Genomic DNA, 24,437 nt, shown 5'->3' with positions numbered 1-24,437 from the left:
TAACCTTCCATGACTTAAAAACAAGGGAATATAATATGTCAACCTTGGTTCTAAGAAATGTGTTTTGGAGCAAATAATTAAGAAAATAATTGATAATGGAAATGGTCATTAGCAGCAACGGCAAAAATAATTTCTCCCAATAATGTGGCTTTATGAAAGAAATCCCTCTAATGTAAGATTTATGATAAGTTTCACTTATTTTCCTTCATCTGTGGCCAATATTCATGTAATATCCATACAAGCAGGCATACTGTAAAAGTCTTTTATTCAACATTTTGTTTCAAGGCTTGGGGAGGGCAGGTTAACCAAGGGCAGCATACTTGGGGAGGTCTCTACTTCGTAAAGTCCGTTTGAGGGGCAAGAAATTTATAATAAAAATGTTGGCGTTCTACATTGCATTTGGCTTCCAAAACTTGCCCATAAAGTATATGTGACGACTCCATTATTTCTACAATTTACTGATCGAACTATCTTCCAAAAACAAAAAAATAAAATAAAAAATAAAACAAAAAAAAAGTCAGCCCTTTCAGATTTTCCTCCAAAGTCATACAAGTAGCAGTAGTAAAGAAAAGGTTTGTATTTAAGACTGCGGTCTTCTGTGTCCTGTGGAGAGTGTCAACAGTTTGTACCTCAGCATCAGATGTCAGCAAATTTTGATGAAAGTTTGCATCAGTCCCATCCACACAAAGAATGCACATATGAAGATTTTGTGACTCAAAGAAAAAAACATGAACCAAGAGACGAGAGAATTTCCGCTCCCTGGAATCCTGGTTCTTTTTCTTCGTCGTCAGTTGTAGAGAGTAAAGAGAGACGGGGTTGCTATGGTCCAGAGTTGAGACATGACATTGGCATTCTGTGCTAAGACTGGCCAACAGGGCTGACTTTCTGGCTGATGGAGGAAAAGTTCTCGAGGATAATGGGTTGAAAGAAGCGACTGGACCATCATGAGAAAGACTAGGACTTCTTGGAGTCTTGTGTGTTACGTTTCTTGAGGTCGCTCAGGTCCACTGGTGTGAAAGCTGCAAGAGCGGAGAGAAACACGTTGTTTGTTGTTGTTTATTAACTTGATCCTTTAGTGTGACGTAATAAATACCACCCACTTCTCTAAGGTACAGAGGTACAGTGTCACTTACAATGTAGGTTAGGATTTGGGTTCTTCTCCACATACTCCTGTGGTCCACGGTCATTACGTTCACTATTTTGTGTTGATCTGATGTCTCGGAGCACACACTGCCAGGCTGAGAAACAGTAAAGACAACAATACTTTGTAATCACATGTTTGTAATCACATGACAAGACAGACTGAATGTAAATAATAACATGTTTGACTTAATGAAGGTGAGACATGTGTAGTTTAATTTCCTAATGTGATTAGAAATCTGACGTATGACACAATAACAACAGTGGTGATATTTGGTGACACAAGAAAAGTCCACCGGGTATTTTAGCTCCACACAGTAAACAAGGTGTGCTTCCCTCTGCTTTGCAGGGTTTGGGTTGAGCTAGGGTATCACATTTTGACTGTGTTGATCTGCAGATGCTGAATTAAACTTACAGAAAGATAAGACTTGACTTGATGTGCTTTATTTAACAGAAATTGCCAGCGCAACATCTAAACATCTGAACAGGTCAAAGGTTAATTTCCTGTTCCTGTTTTTTCGCTTATGTAAATAATGTAAAGGAAACAAACTTGGGCTAAAGCTGGTCCAGGCAACACAGTTAAATTAGTACAGAGGGGACTATTATTCTGATCATTAGTAAAATTGATAACTAATTAATCAATCTTAGAAGGTGTACTCACTGTCATGTATAAAGCGCACATTTTCCTCATGTGCTGGGGTGAAAAGCTCCCCACTGTTGGTGGGGGATCGGGGGCTTGAAGTCCGCTTGTAACTATTCACCATCCTGGGAGCAGATGAGCTTCACAAACGTGAAAACGGCTACATTAATGGCATAAATAGTCATTTATTTCTTTAAAGTCTTTAAACTAAACATCAACATAATGTGTGTCTGTGTCTCAAGATCAATGCAGTACACACCTATCATTATATTTGATTAAATGTCATCTGGTGTATTTGTACGTGTCACAAACCTGGTCATTCTGTTTGCAGTCTGTACTCGCTCCTTGCTCCCCTATGGTGAGTGGATGTGAAGAATAAAAAGGTTTAGACGTCCTCAGATGAATCCTAACAATAAACAACAGTTGCAAGTATCTACACATGATCTAAGATGTCAGCTTCTAAATGACACAACACAGGTCTACATTCACCTGTAAACTAACTGCTAGATGACACTGCTGGTTAGCACACAGAGTTAAATATGCTACTTCCTTACAATCCTTACAAAAGTTATGGAAAGTCAGGTTACATTAGTAACATACGGGTTCTGTTAGCGTTTCTACTGCTAAGTACTCACTATGTAGCTATGGGACGTTGCGCCTCTGAGGGGAAACAAACAAACACATATTGACGTTAGCAAGCCAGGGGGCTATTGTTTACGTTTTTACTCCAGTAGCTTCAGTGTTAGCAGCATGCTACAGAGCCAGACCCACTACGCTAACCCCTGGTTTAACTATCACGAACAAGAATAGGTTATTTTATGTGAAAACGCGTCTGCTCGTTGGGAGTCGTGCCCCTCCATAGCTACGTCCTGGACAGCTAACTATAGATTCGCTGACACAATAAATTAAGCTAACTCTAGCCAGCTAGCTAGCTAGCTAGCCAGCCGGACGATTTACATTGTCTTGTCGTAACGTTAGCATCAATCAGCTAATATTCTGCTGGTGTTACCGGTCCCGAGATATTCATCACAAAGACACTTAGCGCGGCTACAACACGTCCAAGATGTAGAGTAAAGAACACGAGGCTGAGATGTTTAACAAACCTTTTTATCGCCCTTCCTTTCGGTTTCTTTATTCACAGACTGTGTACGCCGTTAGACCTGCTAAAACGTTGCCAATGCCAACCAATCATTTCCGGGAAAAGAAAACGGAAGTGAAAGGTCTCTCACAAGGATACCATACGTGTGATAATACGGCCAATAATAATAATAATAATAATAATAATAATAATAATAATAATAATAATAATAATAATAATAATAATAATAATAATAATAATAATGATAACCAATAATAATAATAATAACAATGATAATAATAATAATAATAATAATAATAATAATAATAATAATAATGATGATGATGATGATAATAATAACAACAATAATAACAACATAATTACATATACTTATAATACTAATATAAACATAAATATTAATATTTATTAATATTAATATAAATAATACCACTACCACTATTACTACTACTACTTTTACTGTTTCACTACTACAACCACTACTACTACTACTACTACAACCACTACTACTACTACTACTACAACCACTACTACTACTACTACTACTAATTATAATTATAATAATAATATAGACAGTCCCCATCTACTGGTACATTTCTTTAAAATAAAATAGTAAGGGTCCGCAAGCCCCCTTGCGTTGTGTCGACGCGGAAGCATAATATATAATATTTTGTTATCATTTCACCATATCCATCATCAACCAGGTTTGTGATGATGGGATCATGTGTATTGCAGGTAATATTGTACTTGTTACAATACTAAGTCACTGTGGTGAAAATGCCGTTGTGTTCGCGTTTGTTCATCTAATACACATTAATTGTTCTCATACAGACTTCACAACAGCAACTCATATTTATAAAAGGTTTCTTTATTTATGAAAACGTACAAAAATAATCATAGAAGAGGAAATTATAAGACTTTCAAAGCTGACATTTGTATTTCTACTACAGAAAACAACAGCAATACATCAGCAAGAAAAGGCTGCAGCAGTAAAAGTGCTTACACGACATTAACTTGATGTTATTCTTTCCCTTTCTGACCATCAATGAAGTATCAATTATTAATTTGGCTGATCCTCTTTCTGCCCAGCAGTGAAGATACATTACTCAGTCTATAAAACACAAACCTCCCGGCCCAAGTTCTGTGTCAGCGTTTCTGCAGAGTGCAACTAGCTACTTAGAAAGCGACGGCTTAACATGAACACAAGTGATAGAATACCTAAACCAAAATGCTCAGGAGGATTTAATCTAATTTCCTTCAGAAATTAAAAGCTATTCAGACCTGGACCATAGTGACACATTGGCGTTGAATTCCCATGAACTAAGAGTGACACACTGGCAGTATGGTAAATACACAAATGCACAAAATAAAATAAAATAACCACCAGAAAAATAAATGAATCCCAACGGTGGATTGCTTTCAGACTGCAATAAAAATAACTTATGAAACTAATAAACAGAATCACCGTCCTGCTTCACAGGATCAGTGAAATGTCCCTAAGTCCGACTCACTTCAACCCTTTTACTAGTTAGTTTGGTTTAACTGTTCCACCTCGGGGTCGGTTTGGCGCCCGATCACACACAGCCCGCCTCGAACAGTTTGACCAGCTCTTTGCATTCTTGGTCAATGAGGTCCGCCGGCTTCTCTCCGCTTTCGTTCTCCGCCACCGTGCTGGCCCCCATCGCCAGCAGATACCTGAGTGGAGAATGAAGTAATATATTATTACTGCAACTGATCCTCCTCAATGGCTGTGAATATTCATTATTTCACTGTCTCGACTCAAAAGACGTCAGAATACCTGGAACTGTCAAACAATCAGGGGCGTTAGTGTTGAGGCTGTTGAGGATCGGTTGCATCATATCTTCTCCTGGATGCCTTTTTTTGAAATTCTCTTTAATTCCTTGGGTTGCTTAATGCCGATTACCATGTTTGGAGTATTATGATGAAATATCTCACCGTTTCATGTGTGTATTTTTTATTCCCTATTGTCAATGTTCAGAGTCAAGCATGCACTTTGTCTCAGTTGCGACATCTTCATACTCTTTGAAGGATATTTGAAGCACATATTTCAGAGAAAATGTCACTTTGGTTAAAAACATCTGTCCCTCAATGTTCAAATAAAAGACCCATGCTTTATTTCACTTTTGAGTTTTTGAGTCTTTCACGTTTGTGCGATCAGTGTGCAGAAAAAAAGGAAGCATGATCGGTCAAGACTAAAAGGTCAAAAGGTCACCTTGCAATTTCCGGGTAGCCGTCACTGCAGGCCATGTGAAGTGGCGTCCAGCCATCTTCGTCTCTCTGGTGAACATCGGCGCCGTATTTCACCAGCAACTTCACCGCCTCCAGGTTCCCTGTCAGCACGGCTTCATGCAGCGCTGCCATACCTGCACAGACGACTGAAGGTCAGACCTCTGCAGCAGCAACGCCAGATCAAGGCGTAAGACCGTCATCGAAAAACAAAATGGCTGCGGACTCACCTGAGTGGAAGAGCGTGTCCACGCGGACCTTCCTCGCCCTCATGAACCGCCCGATTTGCTCCAAGTCTCCTCGCCTCACGATGTCCTGGAAGATGATGTCATTGGGGAAGTGCACCGATCTCTTCGGGGGTGCTTCGGGTACCACGGGCGCGGGTTTCTCCTGTGGCTGCGTGCGAGGCGTTGAGCTGTACCGCGACCCTTTGCTGTACGAGGGGACGGACGTGGACGCGGCCTTGTAGGTGGACGTGTACTGTGAGGGGCTGTAGTGTGCGGTGCTGTACTGCGTCGGGGCGTACTTTGTCGCGGAGGTGTACGTGGACGTGGAGGTGTAGTGCGGCGTGGTTGGTGTGTAATGTGAGGGTGTGTAATGTGAGGGTGTGTAGTAGGTCGGCGTGTGGTATGTGGTCGGCGTGTACTGGGAACTGCGCGAGTACGTCGACGCCGGCACGTGGTAGTTGTACTTCATCCCTGCGGTGGTTTTGCCTCCTCCCCTTTGCTGTCAGCCCAGGAGGAGGGAAGTGAGAAACCCAGGAGAACACTAATCCAATAAAACAGACGTATCCTTTGCTCCTTGTCCTTTTTCTTTGTCCTCTCCTCGCTTGTCTTCTTATCCCTTTAGTTCCCAGCTGGAGGATCTCCTGCTGTTACCGCAGAATACAAACTCCTTTGCTTCACTATGATCCAATCCCCGTTATTAGTCCTCTTCCTCTCCCCCGCCGCGGATTTCTCCCATCTGAATTTGAAATGATCTTCTGCACAGAGTATTTGCTGTTGCACAGGACACTGTCTGATGGTGCAAGTGGGAGAGGACCCCTATATATACCCTCTGTAGGGCTATTTTAGGGCCTAATATCCAGTGACTTCAGCTTAGAAATGAGTGGCCCTCGTCCGGCTCCTCCCACTGTACCATCACATGCCCACTGACATTGCACCCACCCCTCGTAAAAAATGTTGACAAACCGAGATTTTCCCTCCGAGTTTTGCCTCAGACTTACATTCTCCCACAGAGACGATCATGATTAATATCAGAGCTAAATATCAACAGAAGAGGGAGACTTTACCTTAAATGTACAGGAGGCTTGGAGCCCAGTCGGTTCCCTATTTTGGGCCCTGAGGAGAAGTTACATACGCCAGGTTTTCTGCGAAATCACGTTGTTATTAATGGACGAGACGTAATGCAGGAAGTAAACAACAGCAACGCGGCGCATGATTTCATTTCGTCATACCTGATGCCGCAACATAACCTCAGTCAAGACCAGTAGACGTTAGAAATCTGTTTTTAGTTATATTTTTTATGTGTTATGTTCCTCCTCATGTTCCCCGTTGACCCAAAGGTCAGTCATGTGACACTTCATGCTCGCCCTTTACATCATAACCAGATACGCCAGTAAAACTCACCCACCGAGGAGGTGACGCACACGGGGCGATGTCAATTTCTCATATTTACAAAAGGTCGATCTTCCGATTTTGTCAACTCGATGTTGAAAATGTTGCGTAAAACGTCTTTTAAAGAGCGAGTGTGGTGCAGTATGTGTGAACGGTGCGGTAACAGCTGACCCCAGACGGGCAGAGCTGGTTTTAACTGGTTCACAAAACCCTTTGGAAGGAGGTCTTGGGCATTTCACAGATGCTGCCAATGTAACCAGTGCCAATTGTGTAGCTGTCATCCTCGGGTTTGTGTTTCCCACCACAACTCCGACCACTTAATATACGACCTTGCTCCAGATCTGGACCTCCTCTCGTGTGAGTTGCAGCTATTCTAATGTGTTACTGGACATTCTGCATTAAAATACGTTGTATTTAAATAATTAATCACTTTATGGTTCTCTGCACCTTCATATTACGTCATAAATCTGTTGTATGACAGCAGAAAACCTGCATCTGTTTAGGTTTCTGCATATTCCTGTGTGCACACCCAGAGGAGGGAGAAGGCATTACTCAGATGAGGAAATGATCAATTCATTTCTGCCATGGTAGGATCTGACCCCGGCTCTAAAATGCCAGCACAAATTATTATTCATCACCTCGCTGCTGGTCTCCAGACAAACCGAAGACGGATTTGAAGTGAGAGTATTTGAATGTTCCCAGCTTGAGGAGGAGACTCTCAGAAGGAGCGATCGGGTTTCAAAGTCTCTGATACGGTGTTGAGAAACTCCCTCCGGCTTTCCTTCGCGCTCCTCTCCACGGAGACTTCCTCTCCAGCAGAAAGGAGGACCTCGGCATGTGGGAGAGGTTCCTTTGTTAGAGCCAGGGAGACGGTGTCTAAAGTTACAGCTTCCTGCTATACATAGTCTCAGGCTGCATTTAATGTGAGGATAAATTACCAAGAAGTCAGAGTTTAAATCATGTTAGCAACAAAAACCACAGACATGAAAGACAATGTGAATTTATAGTTAATCAAGTCTGTATTTCTGGAATATAAACTTTATTAAACACGTTAACATTAACAGGCAACACTCCCTCCCTCCTCAGCACGCTATTGGCTGTTCAGAGCTGTGCAGGATTTCAGCACAACAACAATAGAGTGTGTTATGTTATATTTACTCAGGTATACCTGACATATACATTTTTTATTCCCTGACATGTGAGGACTAAAATTCTCTCTGCCCTGAAATAATTCAGATTTTAAGAACGTTGCGAGCAGAAAGTGCAGGAATCACCGTATTAAATATCCAGCGAGGGTTAAAACAGAATGTAAGAACAGTAAAATCACCACGGGGTTTTAAAAAGCTCACGTTCTCCCAGAGGAAGTGACCTCAGCGCGGCAGCCCTGTGTGTCTGGTAGCCATCCAGTGTTGAGTATCAGTCATAAAAAAATAATGTATCATATTGGATCATATTTTGGGAACACTCTTCTTAGTGTTTCAGCTAAATCTCTTCTTTTATCTTGATGTGACTTTTATTACAATGTGTTTATGTATATTGTATTATTGTTGTTGTGAAGCACTTAACGTTGTGATATACAAATAAAGATTATGATGATTATTATACGCACACATGAATTAAATATGAATAGCTTGTCTCTGCAAACACATTTTGCCCTTCATTTTATCAAAAGACTTAGCATTAATAATTAACATTCTAGATGGGAGAGATTTTCACAATAAATGTTGTCAAGAGAATAAATGCATAATAACCTTGTCGGTAATAATCGGCTCCAACAGGACGATTAATAACATTTTTAAACCATCTCATCCGTCCGTCTCTAATCACAAGCATCGGTGATGAATCCTGGATGATCCATCAGATCACATATCTGTGATTCGGACCCTGATATCGTTCTAATTGGCATCGCTGGCTTCTTGATATTCTGGATTCGGACATCAATATCTGGCGGTCACGATATCTCGTCCACAGAGGCTTATCGCCGGGCTACGCATGTTAGAAAAAAAGCCAGCTACACATTCCCTAACACCCAGCGGCCTGGGGTGATGCAGGTAGGAGGCAGGTCGGTGACTCCATGGCCTAAAAATAAGAGCTGTGAACCATCCTGTCTGTGTATAGCATGTGATGAATGCAGGCTGCCCTCCTCATAAACGTGGTCTCGAAAGGTCAGTGTAACACAAGTCATATGTTTGAATAATCCATATGTGTGTGGATAAACAAACTGCAGCTTCACAGCTGTATCAGGACTCTTAGCAGGAATTTTAAATAGAAGTGAGGACCAGGGTGTCTGAAAAACACAGACCTTCTCATATATATACACTTTTCTCAGAATTTAATTGAATTGAAGGAGGAGTGGTACGTTTTCCTAAAAGGCAGCTTTGGATCAACACCTGGATGAGTCGCTGGTAAACAGTACGGATTTGTTTCTCTCCGGATCCCCTCAGCCCAGAGGGAGATACTCACTCGTGCTAAGAGGATCTGGTTACGAGAAAAAGGAGCTGGAATCTAAATCAGGAGCGAGTGTGAGGTTCATGAAAAGAGGGATACCGTGGAGGAAAGGCGTTTCTAGCAGGTACTTTAGGGGTACTTTAGCCCTAAATTGAGTCCCAGCACCCCTAAAAATATTGCATAAAAAAATGCAATATAAAAATGTCATGTTGTTTTTTTAAAGGCAAGCTTAAACATGGTAAAAAAAACCCATAGACAGTACTAATGGTTTACTTTAAACTTAATATTTTAACAACGAAAATACAACAGACTCCCCGAACCGCGTCATGGTATGATCCACTTTCTCTCCCTCCCTCCATCCCCGTTCACCCCCGTTATACCTCATTATCTTTACATTTTAATACAATATCATTTGTAGTACTTTGTAAAACCAAGTGATGGCTTTTTTGGCTAAGATTTCCAGTCAGAGTGATTTCCCCAAAAGTCTGATGTTCTTCATTCACAAATGTGAGAATTATAGTCCAAAATAAGGTTCAAATGTACAGTTTTTTTTTTTAAAGGAACATTTCTTGGGATCTTTTGGTAAAGCTCCGTTCCCAGAATCACCCCTATGATGCCTGCAGCTGTGGAAATGATCCGTCTTGAGAATGTAATGGGAATTTTGTAATTTATAATCAGAATCTTTGTCGGGTCAGACGTTGATCCCTCTTGATCTCCTCTTTTTAACCTCTATCCTATGACTAAAATGATTGCCTGTTGTGCGTAGTCAGGTGATATGAGCATGAGTACCACATGACATGAGCTAATTTCAGGGGACATTATGACATCTGTGTTGTACATCCTTCCTTTGGAAGATAGACCCGTCTTTTATTACTTACATAAATGCTGTTCTGAGCTCTCGTGATGGCAAGTCTGAGGGAATGCTTTGTTTTATCTGAAGACGTCATCCAGCTGACCTTGTGACCTTTATCTATAGTATGATTCCTCCTCCCTAAAAGGGAGATCCCTGCTAGACTCAGGGTCCTTCCTGCTGACTTTTGCATGAGAAGGCAGGGTGAACATTATTTTTGTCTGCAGATGAAAATACTTTGTCAAATAAACCACGGAGAAAAAGCTGATCCTGTTTGTTGAACAGATTAATTTCCTCAACAGAATCCTCAAAGTTAAAATGACCCAGATATTCAGTCTAAAAGAAGTGGATGCAGCCCGACACCATGATGTCACCCGTTCCTTTATGGACAACCATTTGGCATCGCCGCCTTGGTTTTTGGCCGGCTCCATCTTCTTTTTTTTTTTTTTGGAGCAACAAGTTGCCATAATTGGAAGAGAGGGTGGAGCTGGTGAGGCCAGCAAGTTACCATAGCGACGCTGCTCCAGCTAACAAGCAAGGTGCGTTGATATAACTGGGATGCTAACTTTACAGAAAAACATGCTTTAAACAAAATATATATATATTAAAAAAAAAGAGATAATGCAAGTTTAAGGCACATCTGCCTTCACACCAGAATAGTTAAAAGACATAATAATAAAAATAAGATTTGAATTAGATCTTAAATAGATCATCTTGTTTTGTATCTACTGTATAATCCAACTTCACCCTTCAGGGAGCCAGTGGGATTATTGCAGAGAATAAACCTTATGTATTTGCCAATTGTTAGCAACCCCCTCCTTTTTTATGACACGTAAATGCTACAAAATTCACAGTGGGTATTTACTTTGTTTTATATCGTAGGACAAAGTGATGAAATCCTTGTGTCACACAGACCTTATACCAGACATCTAAGACTTTGAGATGAGGGAACCGGAAGAGCAAAAATGCAAACTCATTTCCGGGTTTTTAGGATTCCTTCCTCTATTAAATGCAGCTGGGAACGCTGACTTACATCCAGGTGACTTCTATAGCTTTACTTCCTCCTGTTACAACAGCAGCATGAAAGCATTAATACAGAATAATGTTGGAGTATAAATACAACTAGAGGATTTTGAGTATGTTTGTATAAAAGAAGCATTTCTTTTCAAAGTGAAAAACAAATAACATTAGATACACCAGAGAACAGCCACTCTAAGCTGTATGTGAGAAAAAAACAAATAAGCTCTTTCCCTAATATTTGCACTTTAAACATTTAAATGAAACAGCAGATTTGTGATTTGTATTGAGCTTCAGGGTCTCCGTGGACCCTCTGTTGCACGTAGACTCCACCATCAGTTTGCATGAGTCGAATTCACAGAAGTGAGCACATCAGACGAGTATATTGAGACGTTTGCTGTTGAAAATGAGCCCGACGGCCACCTGGTCCTAAAATACATGCATGGCCCTCATGGTTCCCATGCCTGAACCCCCCTCCAGTCATGAGCACATAGTTTCCATGGGAATCGGTCCATATTCATTACCGCAAGCTGGATAACAATGTTTGTTTGTGTCTTTGATAATACGAATGTTAAACCTTTGATTCCCACGTTATTCAGCACAGCCACATATTTAACGTCGACCTGAGTCAGACAGATGTTAGTAGGTGTTCGTTGTTTTTTTGTCCAGTGGAGACGAGGCTGTACAGACTCGTCTCCACGGAGAGTTGATATGGGTTATAAAGAGCTGTGGTTACCGTGGTTACATTAGACAGCAGCTAAACATTATTGTGTGTATTCCATTATAGAGGCTAGACATGATCTCATTTCAAATCACAGGGGGGGAAGTGACAAACTACTTCTAGGAGGTGTCCGTACTTTACTTGAGAATTTAACTTTTTTACTTTTACTACATTTTAAAACAAATATCTGTATTTTCGTCTCCTCGCATTTTCAAAACAGGCTCGTTAATTTAGTTTCACTGCATTTGAGGGGAATTATTGAGGATTTATTTTTTCTCTTATTAATATAACTCGAGATTCAGTCAGCCTTACAAAGAAACAGCTGCAAGAAATGTCCTTCATAGGGAAACTTTTTACTTCATGAGTACATTTCACTTCTACTCGTAAAGAAGTAGAATCACTACTTTTTATTTTATTGAAAGTATCTGTACTTCTACTTGAGTATAGCATGTCTTAACTATTGCCACCTCTGTTTAAAACACATCTGTTCAATTCATCTGGGTTTTATGACAAATGCAGCATTAACAATTATAAAAAAATCATTAATATCGTGGCGATCCTGCAGACGACAGGTGCAGCCTGCTGGGGGTGAATGAACTCTGCCGGCCTCCTCCTGGGAGTGTAAATCTGCGTTTTGTTCCAAGAGAAATATAGCTGCACAGGCCATGTCTAAATGCTGGCGTAAGAAAGGGCAGAGCATTTAAATACATGTACTTCTGGACTGTACATATCTTCTCATAAACACGTTACAGTATTATATTTTCCAGTGACCCGTGTCACCCAGAATTAAAAACGCTTCCAGTACAGCTTTGAATAAATAGTCCCATGAGAAGGCTCAAAGCTTTTATAGACTGTTTAGAATAGTTCTCAGCCTTCCAGTGGACGAGAGAGCGAGAGGAAAAGCTGCCTCATTGGAAGACGCCGCTGCTGACATTAACCGAGTATGAGGAGCACTGCCCTGCAAAGAGGTGAAGGCAGTAAACAGGCGCCGCAGCTGTCCGGGACGCAGTGAGAGCATGAAGACTTAGCAGAGGGGAGCGACGCCGGACTGTTTGTGTGAGGATTGGGTTACCTTGGCCGGAGCCCGCATCCACGGAAAAGGAGGTCGGGGGTTAAAAGATGGGCATACGTGTGCCTAATGTGTTGATGCCCGGTTGCACAATGAGTCCGTGGGTCAGTGAAGAAGAGGACGTGAACCTGAGCCGCACAAGGTTGAGATGAATTTAATGTCCTGGGATCTTTGAGGGCTCAAACAATTAAAGACGGAGGACACGGAGCAGGTGGACTTACTGAATCTAACCTTTACTCAGCATATGAAGGACAATGGAGTATCACACTTTCACACAATGGCGTGCCTGAGCTGCCTTTGCAGCAGCTCGGTGACGTGGAGGCACGGAGAGCTTCACAGCTTTGGTTTCCCACCAGGAAACCGTCGGGTCGAATGCAGCATTATATAAACACCTAAGTTATGTAACATGTGCATGAATAATTACTGTTCTTCAGCTATATCAACGTACCATTTCATAGGTTTCAGACTGTACAGTTCTGCAGGAGCTGGTTCCTAACGTCCCAGCATGCCTCTTTAATGAGCCTCCTACCAGGCAGTGGTAGGTAGGAAGACAAACGAGCCATGAAATACCATCCTTTTGATAAATAACTCCATGGATTCACAATTAATTTCACTATAAGTTGGTTGGAAGGCTTGACATTGAATTGAGGTCATAGTTTCGACCGATTCACAGTTTAAAGCAAATATTCTCTTAATAAAATGGTGAAAATTAGAAACAATGAATACCAGTTTGACTTATTAAGGTTCCTCGAATAAACCCGTCATACTATTATTGAATATGAATAAAAAATGCCTGTAATAAAACACAGAATTGAGCACCTCTCGACTCATTTGTCTCCATCATATGTTCTTTTTTTTCTGCATTTACGACCTGATAAATCACTTGATGCAGATTTTATTTCCACGTCTTTGCTTCGTATCGTTGGCATCACGAACCGTCCAGTAAAAATATATTACATGTGAAATATATAAGAAAACCTCTGAAACACAAACGTCCCTTTTGCAGGAGCAAGACGGATGAGGTCTACGCGATGACCTCATCGCTCCGTCTGAAGACCACCAAAAGCACTGGCCCCATATGGCCAAGTCCACGAGAGGATATTCCCAGAATGCATTTCACAGGGGTCAATATGCTAATTTTAGCACAGCGGCCAATGGCACTGCAGGAGTAGTGCTCCAGATACAGGAGGAGCTGGATCAGGTTGCGTGGCGGAGACTCGGACGCCGTGCAGTAATAACAGACTCTGCTGGACCTGGAAGACGGATCCAGAACCGCTCCTTAGATACCACACGGCTGGCACCATAAGCGTTGACCAAGTATTCCTCTGGTGGTGCGTGCCTACTTGTAACAGGAACCCTAAAGGTCTGTCGGGTCACATGACCTCACACATCATAGCGTTCGGTACAGTAGTAAATTCCCCTCCTGACAGTTATGATCTGGAGGCAGAACAGCTCCATCCTTGGGCAAAGTGTTTAAAGCCTCCACTTCCTGACTTTATTTTGTCTTTTGATCAAATGCAAAAAGGAAAAGCCAAAGTTCAGCCAAAGCTCTGCGTCCCGTAGTCCTCCAGCCCGTTTCTAACAACTCTGCTTCTGTCAGTCACTCTCCTGATATCCATGTAACACCGTATCTGTGGTGCTCAGAATATGCTGTTCCCTCCCGTCAAGGCCTGCTTCCTGGTTAAGTTATGTGATCAATAAACCATGAGTCGACTCTCCTCCTCGAGTTTTCATTTTGCCACCTCGGCGCTGAAGTCGTATCCGTTCATATACGCCTTTAAGGACACCGCCGAGGCCAAGAGGCACACGTATCATCCTGCATGCGAGAGCTTTTTGGGAGGGGCCCCGAGGGAACGGTGCAAACCCTAGAAATGCCATGCCACGCCCTGGCGTCACATATTATGCACACATTCATGAAGCACAACTGCAGCGAGAGGGGGGAACAAAGCTCGTAGGAGGTGGGGGAGGACGGATCAGACGGCGCTGTGAACTGGAATAACACACAGAAGCATATGGAAACTCCAGGCAGGCAGATAATGAAGACGAACAGGCTATATGTCCGTGTGTGCTCAGAATGAAGATGAAAGCGTGAGAGCTGGTGGCAGGCTGTCGGCGTTAGCCCGGGTGTCAGGTGTTACGGATTCCCACGTGTTTTTTTTATCTGCTGTTCAGTTTTCCTAAGAGCTTCCTGTCAAAACGCAGATCCTCCTAATCCAGACTGTCGACAGCCGTCGCCGTGAACCGGGTGAACCCCGACGCATGCCCTCGGACTCAGGTCCAGCTCAGCATATCTGGAGTTTGCTCTGCTGGTTCACCAGCTGACAGGTGCACAACGTCCAAATGACACTTTGGAAATCCGCAGGTCTTTGAAAGAAGTTTGTAAAGCCATGTACAAAACAACAACAACACTTATTTAAAGAAATTCTAAGAGCTGATGAAAGCTTTGCACTAACTCAGAATAACTGCCAACAAAGTGACAGATCTGGGAAGGATTGGCTAAATGTGGTGAATAACACCAGCACAGAAACCATCAATCGAAATGAATAATAGACAATAAGTCACTCTGGGGGACAGCCTCTTTTTTTTTTACTATTATTTACATTTTATAGGCAGAATGATTCAATCACTCAAAAACAAAAGGAACCAACTGTACGTTGCAGTCCTATCTAACATTCTCTGACATAAAACATAAAGCTGTGTTGTTACATCATGTTCTCAAAGTCTGAGTTCATGCCAATTATTAATGTACATCATCCTCCTCAAGAGATTCGCCTGCTAAACATATCCGGCATATGGAAGGACCTTGAATAACTTCCTGTTATATCATTCAATTAACGCTTAGATAATGTCGCATGAAACTGATATGTGTGACAAGACAGTGGGAAGCCTCCTCGCAGGGAGCCAGATCACAGCCAGGTGGCGCTAAGTGCCCACGCAGCGCTGCCTGGAGTCTGTCCTCCAGTGCTTTGGAGAATGAATGTGGTCCCAGTCTTGTATCGCACCACTCTGCTCACTTCAAAGACCCGTCTTTTCAGATTCTGACACCAGTGGAAGGATGCGGACTTGAATGTCTTTTCCTTTTGTGGCGACGACACACTTCCTGTCTGTGCGTCCAAGTAAACCGCCAGAGAAGCAAAGGGGAACACTTGACTTACCAAAAACATTTTTTATTTGCCCTTCAAAAGGCAAAGCAGGTGTTCTTTGCAAAGCGATACAAAAATAGGACAACAAACACACACACACGTAAATGCTGAGAGCGGTTTAAGGCCTTTCAGGACGGAGAGACTCCGGCTGCATCAACGGATAAATAAAGGAATAAATATTCTTGCTGGTTCGGTCACCGGGTTACGTTTTCATTCCCCGCGGTCAGCAGCGTCGGCGTGAGCACCGTCGTCAATCTCATCTATGTGGTCATCCTGGACACCGTGGTCACCATGGTTACCATGGTCACCGTGGTGATCCGTTTCATGATTCAGCTGTGCATACTCCACCGAACCCTGCTGTGAGGGGACAAAAGGAGGAAAGGAAAGGAAAGTGATCCTGACTGAAGGGTTAGTTCATGGCTGTGTGTCATGGTAATCCTCTGAGACAAATATATCATAACTCAATTTTTGTGAATTTTGAGTGTAAAAATCCACGTGACTAACATTTGCTAATTAGCATTAAACACGAGGTAGCTGTGGCTCGTGGGAACAACATTGGTTTTGCAGGTTCTTAGTCACAAACCCAAGTATTGGACAGATTTAAATCTTGACCTGAACATGTTAAAGGATCCCCGATGTGTTGACCCTCCGGCCTGAGGAAATTCAATCCAACATTTGCAGAGATTTTTCACTAAAAGCTCAAAGGTCAACCTCATGGTGGCGTGAGAGGACAAGTCAGGGCATCACAGCGTGGTTCACCCTCTGGGAATCACGAACGTCTGTACAACGTTTCATTTCAATCCATCCCAAAGTTTTATATTTCAATCTGGAGCCCCCGGAGAAACGCTGCTAGCATGCTGCAAAGCTGCGAGGAAGTTGTATTTTTCTCGTTGAGTTTAAAGGCAGTTTTTTATTTCCTTGAAACACAAATAAAAAAGTATAAACTCTCCTCTGTGATAGGAAACGTTACTCGCTCATACGTGTTGAACTGTTTGCTGTGGAGTCATTTAAGTAGACATATCTTCGATTTGATTAATTAATTAAGTGTAACTATTGAACATAAGTACCAAATTGCATAGTTTTCCTCACAAATTATCACAAATTTACATGAAACGTTCACTTACGTCTACAAACAATAAAAACTGACTTCACAGGGTTTCCATGTGTGTGTGTGTGTGAGTGTGTGTGTGTGTGTGTGTGTGTGTGTGTGTTTCTACTTACGCCATCAGCCGGCTCTGGAACACCTGCGAACACAAAGCCACAGAGAGGACAAGCTCAGGAAACAAAAGGAGACGTGGATGAAAGCTGGTATCGTCGTCAGCAGCTCATCACACACGCACACAAACATGGACACGCTAACAGAGTTTTAATCTACACACACAGCAATAAAAACACACAAAAACACGCCTCATTATGTTAAACTGTTGTTCGCTTGAATTCTGCTGCATCACGGCCCGCATGGCTGCAGCTGACATTTAAACCGTTGGGAGTTATTAGGAGCCAATGACTGAACAATGGCTGAACGTTTCCCCTGCTAGTGGGAAACAATGGAGTGTTGCTCACTTAGTCTTAAACGGATGTACACTGTGTTTGGCTGTGATTGTTAGAACAGGAAGTTCTGTTGGACGACAGCAGGAAGTGGACACCTGGCGACTGGGCCTTCTGTTTTTCACTGGGACATTCTTTCACTAACAATGCAGATGTTTACAGTCGGAGTTGATCCTGTTTCCTGCCGCTTTTCTTTTTCAAACGTCAGTGAGCCGGCCTGTTTTCTCTCTCAGAGTAACGTACGCGGGATTTCGAGCGAGACAACAGGATGTCAGTCGTACCGTGCTTGGAGTTCCGCCCTTCGCTGTCGGGGCCCGTTTTCACCGGAACTGTCAACAACAAATACAGAATTAGTTTTCTGCTCTCTTTTTAGATGAGAAATGATGACAGTCGTGATATCAGAGAGGCGGTCTCACCTGAGTTGGGGTCTGCCTGTCTGATCTGCACCTCAGTGTATCGAGGTTCTGGTGGCTTTTCTGGAGCCGTCACACTATTCTGGTCCTCGGACTCTGCAGTTCAATACAGCATCAAGTTCATTACTTTAGATTAAACAGCACAGCAGTCGAAGCAGGTCATATCTAAAGGACAATGGTGGGGATGTTCTCCAGTTTCAATGACAACGATGCTTCAGGAAATGACTGAGCCTTTTACAAAAATGAAATGATGTTCTTGTCACTTTTTTTAATGTAGGTCGTCCGTAGCAACGAGAAGCTCAGGGCTGAGACAGGCGAGGGTTAAAAACACGCTACACTCACCAGAACCTGATACGTGTTCGCTCCAAACACTCTTTCCCATCATGCCCGGGGTCGCTACAAAGAGAATAAAAAACAGCACCAGTGTCAGTTCCTACCACCTTCCACTACTTTCATGCTTTGAAACCAGCAACCAAAAAAAAAAAAACCTTTTAAAATGAGTTATCTAACTTTGCAGCTGGGTATAAGAGACGTTACCGTTGGCAACCTCGTTGACCTCGGCCTGGGTGAGGCTCAGCCGCTCCGCTTTGGTGCTGGCTGACTTCCTAAGAAGAGGTGGACACAGAACACAATCAGCCTTTTTAAAACAGGAAACTGTATGGGTGTCACCAATACCACCTACTCCCGCGACTGAGCGAGCGATGCTACTTACACCGACAACTCGCCAGTTCTTTTCCTCTTGAATAGAAGGAGGCGTCTTCGGAAGGCGAAGATGAGGACCAACGCCAGAATGAGCAGGATGCAGGAGACGAAAACAGCGATGAGGCCTTTCTTCCAGCCAGCCATCTTCACTGCAGAATACATTTGAATGAAATAATGGATGGGTATGAATTATATTACAGTTTGATTATTAAAACACAAACAAGTTTCTCACAGAACCTTAAACATTTCTGCTTGATTTAGTTAATTTTCACCTCCGGGTGTAGTTGATTTATTTCATTTGATATTTTTTTGACATAATAATTGCCAGGGTCTGTGCTTCAAACTCATAATTACTATTAATTCTAGTTAATATTCTTATAAATGCTGAGTGGGACTACTGTTCATTTACAGCCTCGCCACCAACCAGTCATGTAGTTTACATCCATGTCGGTCCAAAATCTAAATAACTGAGAAACCATTTTAGACTTCAACACACAGATATAAACATCCCAACTCTCTAAAACTCAGGCATGCATGACTGAATATTGACTGCAGGTGAAACCCACCTCCGATCATGACGGTGTGGCTTTGTTTGGTCTCGTTGGCCGGGTTGGTGCTCACGCAGTAGTAGCCCCCCCGGTGCTCCGCTCTCACATTGCTGATGCTGTGGGATGCTTCCAGTCTCTTGGAGGTCTGGGAGGTGAGAAGGCCCATCCCCGTGTGGTACCAGGTGAAGCGGACGGGGAGCGTGCCTCTCTTGACGGAGCAGACGAGGGTCATGTCCTGCCCCTCGGAGACGTCCGCCGGGCCGGGGAGCGCCGTCAACACCGGCGTCGACACAGGCTCTGCGTGGAGTCAAACGCATGTTAGGACTGCAGTCAACATCGATTTGCTGGAATGCGTCGTCGTCAAACACACCTATGATGGTGGAACGCTGCAGCTGTTGACCCGTTCCTGTCATGGGAGGCCTGTTATCACCGTTTTTCGCGTGGCACAGAAAGTTATTCACGTCCGTAGTCTTGAGGATGGCGGAGCAGTTGAAGACGGCCCGTTCCCCCGGCTTGCTCACCACTCTCTGCTCGAACGGCCTGCCAGGCATGTGCAGGGTGTAGGTGATGGGCAGAGTGCCATTGTCGCTGTGACAGAGCAGCTGGAAGCGCTTTCCCAACACCAGCGTACCCCCCACCACACTCAGCAGGGGCTGGGAAACAGGAACTGCAGATCAGATAATTAGCCGGTTAGTCAGCAACAGAAAAAAGGACCAGACAAAGACAAACAGGAGTCTGCAGCCACGCCCCGACTCTGTGAGGCGGCTCTTAAATCATGCATCGGACGACTCACCTTTCACTTTAACGACAACTGGTTTGCTTTCTTTTACGAAGCTGTGTCTGAGAGAGGCCGCCTGGGCTTTGCACGTGTAGTTGCCGTTCACAGAAGGGCGTGCGACAGCTTCGTACACATCCTCGCTGGTGAGTTTGACGTTATCTTTGTAGATGGAGAAGCGCATCTTGTCGACGCTGATCTTATCAGCGACATAAATGGTGACTGAGCAGGTCAGTTCGAAGGGGTCTCCCTCAAATATGTCCACGGGATTCACCGTCAGCTGTGGCTTCGAAAACAACTCTGTTGAAGTTTGAAAAAGAATCATAAAGCATCATAAAAATGTGGTATACTACTTGAAATGTTGAAAATACAAAAGGCTCCAAACTCATGATATAAGACATTCCGTGTTCTCCAGCTCTTGCCTTTGACTGTGATTGTTTTATAGGTTTCCTTCTGCATGTTGCCCCACTCTGCCTTGCACACCAGCTCCCCGGAGTCGCCTGCCAGTGCAACGAATCGATGATTGAGGCTGACCGGGGCTTGCTTGAGGATCCTCCGGTCCCTCGTGAGGTATACTTCCACGTTCTCCGGTGGGTTCATCACTCTACAGACCACCTCTATTACCTCCCCCTCAAAGACATCCAAGGAGGGCAGCACATTCATGGTGGGGGTGATGAAGAGTCCTGCAACACACAACTCGGAAGCGTCAACCACACAAGACCTCCTTAGGCAGTCTGAGCTTCCTGGGAGAAATAACAGCCCTTGAACTCATCACCTTTGACTATCACTGTAGTCTCGTTGCTGCTGTTGGAGCGTCGGACCCCAGAAACCAGATGGACCTCATAGTCGCAGTACAGGAGGCTGTCTCCAATCGCCCTCAGGACCAGCGTGGTCTCTGATGAGTTCCCAGTGGGAACCGGCTGCTTGATCTTCTTAACGTCTCCATTCCTAAATCTCTGGAAAAACCGGAAGACGAGGGATCCTTTCTCCTCCGGAGCACTGCAGGTGGCGGTGAACTCTTCACCCTCGAAGGGATCGGTCTTATTTAAATACAGACTGGGGGTCTGCAGGCCTGAGGAGAGGAAAACCCAACATGATACTGGAGCCTGTATAAGGTGTGTGAAAATTGGTAGAACGTTCTTGATCTACCAGGAACAATGGAGTGCCAGATTCATGGTTTCGTGTGTTTTAGCTCATTATAAGTGTGTACATTTACTGTATATTCCTGGTAAAGTTTGCTTTAAGTCAAAAATAACTCTTTCTAATGTTGCAGGAAATTTAAAAACATGTTTCTAACAGTCGAAATTTCAATGAAGAAAATCAAAACTTCACGTTAGAATTTTTTTTTTAACAGCATCTACAGTATGTTTGATGAAAATGTTCACTGGATTTTCCTCGAACACAACACCAAGTGCAGATTTTAAGAGTCGTGGCATAACTTTTACAAAACAACAACACAGCCAGAATGTTCACTGTGATTGATATTTAACCAGTATTGTGAATTATTCATCATTTGGGGAAAAAAATACCACTGGTTTTGACTACCTATTGTGGATTTCTTTCCCCAAATATGCTGATATATGGAACAATTTCAGGGATATGATCACATTCTTAATGTTGTATTACCTTTTTTTCAGACAAAATCAATAACAACAAACAAATCTAACCAATTGAAAACAAATCCTAAATCAAATCCTGGTTTGAGAAATCTATTGCACCATGCATAGCTCTACCTGAGACGCTGAGTTGTTTGCCGACGCTGGCTTTGCTCTTGTCCTTGACTGTGACGCGACACTCGTAGTTTCCGGAGTCAGCTGCCCGGGCCGGGTCCAGTTCATACGTGATGGAGTCCTCCGCGGTGGTGGACGAGTGGACGAGGATTTCATCCTGCCGGAGCTGGAAAGTGTGTGTGAGGTGAGGGATGTTGTCGTGACTGACTCTGACCTGGCAGCGTAGCGTCACCGGCGTCCCGCTCTGAACTGTGCTGCTGGGTAGGATTGTAAGGCCAACGGTGTCTATGGTGTATGCTGTAGGCCCAAATGTCACACACAGACACACACACACACACACACACACACACACACACACACACACACACACACACACATTAGAAAGAAGTAATTGTCTTGTTTATGTTAAACCAACATTAGGGACTGAGCCAGTAATACAATACAGCCGTCAGGGTCCATTATTCTCTCCACAATCAAGGTGAAGTCAGAAGGAAGGCGCTCCCTCGCCTCCAGTCTCCTGCTCAGTAAGCAGGAGCTGCTAAAGGAAGGAAAAAGCTTCAACAAACAGCGTCTGACCCTCTCCGCCCTCCTGGGAGAGCTGTGTTGATTTATCCCGACTCCTGCTCTCCCTCAGCAGCGGCGGCACAGTGTAACATGCCTCCATAGCCACAGAACAATCACTTAGTCCACATCCTCAATGTGCAGTTAGTTTGGGCTCGGCAGCGTGACTGAGGCAGCAAATGACTGCGCTAACTCAGCCGCTGTAGAAACAGGACATATGTAGGGGGAGAAAGTTCATTCACAGCGCTGGAAACAAGCTGTAGACCTAAGAAAAGGAGCTATATTAAAGGAATAGTTCAACATCTTTCCAGGACTTTTAGAGCGTAAGATAACACCATTGATACCATTCTGTCTGTACGCTAAATATGAAGCTACAGCAGGCAGCTAGTTAGCTTAGCTTAGCACACACTGGAAACCAAATATGACAAACTCAATCTTCTAGCATGTCTTTAGTTTAATTAGTGTAAAAAGTATTTTAAAAAGATAATTCATTATTTTATATTTTTCTTGACGAGGAGCAGCTTCCCGGACTCTTAGCTGTTAGCTCACACTGACAACAAGAATACAGGTTTATTTGTGAGCTTTAGACGTGCTAGTAGGCGGGTCTTATACCCGACCTTGACACTTAGGTTTAGGCAACAAAACAACTTGTAGTAAAAACATCATGGCTGGGCTTATATGTGAACAAACTAGGTAAAATGCAAACAATGTAAAACATAAGTATGGAAAACAGGCAGCAAAGGCTTTGGGACAGGAACGCTGGTCTCCTGGTTGAAAGTCCTGTTTTTAGCCCTGTTACACACGTCGCTATCAGAAACTAAAGGGCGTGACAAAGCATCTGTATTTGACGTCATGGGAGTGCGAGCGGACTGAGCTAACTGTTTCCCCTACTTTTCGGTCTTCATGCTAAGCTAAGCTAAGCTGAGCGCCTGCTGGCTGTAGTAGCGTAGCGTCCATAGCCACCTAGCTAACAGCTCCACATGAACACTGGCACAACAAAACGTTTTGTCTGAAAGCTGTTCAAAATTTGGGAGGTTTATTCAAACTCATGCTGATTTGAAAGATTACCCGGCGTCACCTGTGCACCTAAAAATATCTTCAATGAGTCTCACTAAAGACTTTAAAATATCAAGGAGGCCAGGGGAGCGCGACACGATGCCCATCTTGCAGAAAATAACTGTGCAAGGTAAAAAATAGCTTTCTTGTCTAATACAGCTGGATAACCTGAAACTGTCTCGACACTGGAGAAACTACAGTCCTCTGGAACAGTTATTAAACAAGAGAAATATATACAGAACGCAGGTCTACTCACATGACTGTCCTCTGGCACAGTGCCCTGGAAGAAAGCAGAGGAAACGAAAGAAAAAAAGGTGAGAATAGGGAGATTTGGTGCAACAGGAGCAGCACATCATTGGGTCCTTACAGAAGTGCAGGAGGCAGGTGAGAAGCAGCAGCAGCGGCAGGTTGGGGGGTCTGGAGTCCATCCTGAGTGCCGGTGGTTCACTGCTGTACGATTCAAATACAGCTGCAGGGCCGACGAGGAGAGAGACAGGCCAGAAGGGCAGGCGGGAGGACGGGGGACGGCCGGAGGAAGGGAGAGGTGGAGTGTTTGTGCAGGATAAAACTGTTTGAGTTTAGTTTCAGGCGGTCGTGGTGGTGGTGGTGGTGGGGGGGGTTCCTCGTCTTGTCATACACACTTCCTTGTGCTGCTTGACTCACCAGGAAACGGCTGCTACTTCCTCAGGAATCTAACATGTACTGTGTTTTTATTTGTGCGCACGAGGAGAGAATGCAACAATAACGCACGCCCGACCTTCTCACGTCTCCCTCAGCACGCAGGGTTTTGCTGTTTTGCATTAATTAAGAAATTAAGAGAGTGGAGTACTGCCGCTCTGCAGATATATAAAACAACAAACACATGTGGAATTATGCAAGAAGCCTAAAGGCCGCACACACACTGTCACCTCCTCAATTATTCACGTCCACGGTTTCCTCGCTGAGCTGCAGCCATTCCTACTGAGCCGATCTCTTATTAAATACATCAAAACATCCAGTGTTTTGACAACGCCACCGACCACCTTACACCCCTCATGCGCTGCTCTCCACTACTGAGTGAATCATTCATAGGACACTAAGATCTTAGCGACTGCCAAGCACGTAGCGATGATTTATA

The 24,437-nt window shown here is 43.6% G+C and overlaps 3 protein-coding genes across 5 annotated transcripts; all 3 read right to left on the bottom strand.

The window, feature by feature from the left end:
• Window positions 1–248: 248 nt before the first annotated feature.
• Window positions 249–3,010, bottom strand: mcrip1 (MAPK regulated corepressor interacting protein 1). Of its 2 annotated transcripts, none has more exons than XM_084037201.1 (5): window positions 2,880–3,010; window positions 2,093–2,186; window positions 1,802–1,920; window positions 1,134–1,238; window positions 249–1,019 (listed from the first exon to the last, which is right to left on the bottom strand). In XM_084037201.1, the coding sequence occupies exons 2-5, from the start codon at window positions 2,098–2,100 to the stop codon at window positions 955–957; spliced, it is 297 nt and encodes a 98-aa protein (XP_083893327.1). In that variant the 5' UTR covers window positions 2,101–2,186; window positions 2,880–3,010; the 3' UTR covers window positions 249–954. The 2 variants fall into 2 exon arrangements, with proteins under 2 accessions (XP_083893327.1, XP_083893328.1); XM_084037202.1 differs by having other exon boundaries at window positions 2,093–2,133; window positions 2,884–2,997.
• A 729-nt stretch (window positions 3,011–3,739) lies between these two features.
• On the bottom strand, window positions 3,740–6,149 carry ppp1r27a (protein phosphatase 1, regulatory subunit 27a). The gene is made up of 3 exons (XM_084038072.1): window positions 5,354–6,149; window positions 5,110–5,260; window positions 3,740–4,571 (listed from the first exon to the last, which is right to left on the bottom strand). The coding sequence occupies exons 1-3, from the start codon at window positions 5,817–5,819 to the stop codon at window positions 4,451–4,453; spliced, it is 738 nt and encodes a 245-aa protein (XP_083894198.1). The 5' UTR covers window positions 5,820–6,149; the 3' UTR covers window positions 3,740–4,450.
• A 9,846-nt stretch (window positions 6,150–15,995) lies between these two features.
• Window positions 15,996–24,183, bottom strand: pecam1a (platelet and endothelial cell adhesion molecule 1a). 2 transcript variants are annotated; one of them, XM_084038041.1, is made up of 15 exons: window positions 23,688–24,183; window positions 23,577–23,600; window positions 21,707–22,000; window positions 20,749–21,045; window positions 20,396–20,656; window positions 19,992–20,273; window positions 19,569–19,865; window positions 19,217–19,495; window positions 18,661–18,799; window positions 18,486–18,553; window positions 18,291–18,344; window positions 17,952–18,044; window positions 17,817–17,864; window positions 17,209–17,231; window positions 15,996–16,341 (listed from the first exon to the last, which is right to left on the bottom strand). In XM_084038041.1, exons 1-15 carry the CDS (start codon window positions 23,746–23,748, stop codon window positions 16,198–16,200), a joined length of 2,364 nt encoding a protein of 787 aa, XP_083894167.1. In that variant the 5' UTR covers window positions 23,749–24,183; the 3' UTR covers window positions 15,996–16,197. The 2 variants fall into 2 exon arrangements, with proteins under 2 accessions (XP_083894167.1, XP_083894166.1); XM_084038040.1 differs by having other exon boundaries at window positions 15,996–16,344; window positions 23,688–24,180.
• Between the last annotated feature and the right edge of the window lie 254 nt (window positions 24,184–24,437).

This window comes from Eutrigla gurnardus, assembly GCF_963514095.1.
Source record: "Eutrigla gurnardus genome assembly, chromosome: 20".
Classification (NCBI taxonomy): Eukaryota; Metazoa; Chordata; class Actinopteri; order Perciformes; family Triglidae; genus Eutrigla; species Eutrigla gurnardus.
Note: the sequence above shows the minus strand (reverse complement) of the source record. Positions and strands in the feature narration are given on the sequence as shown.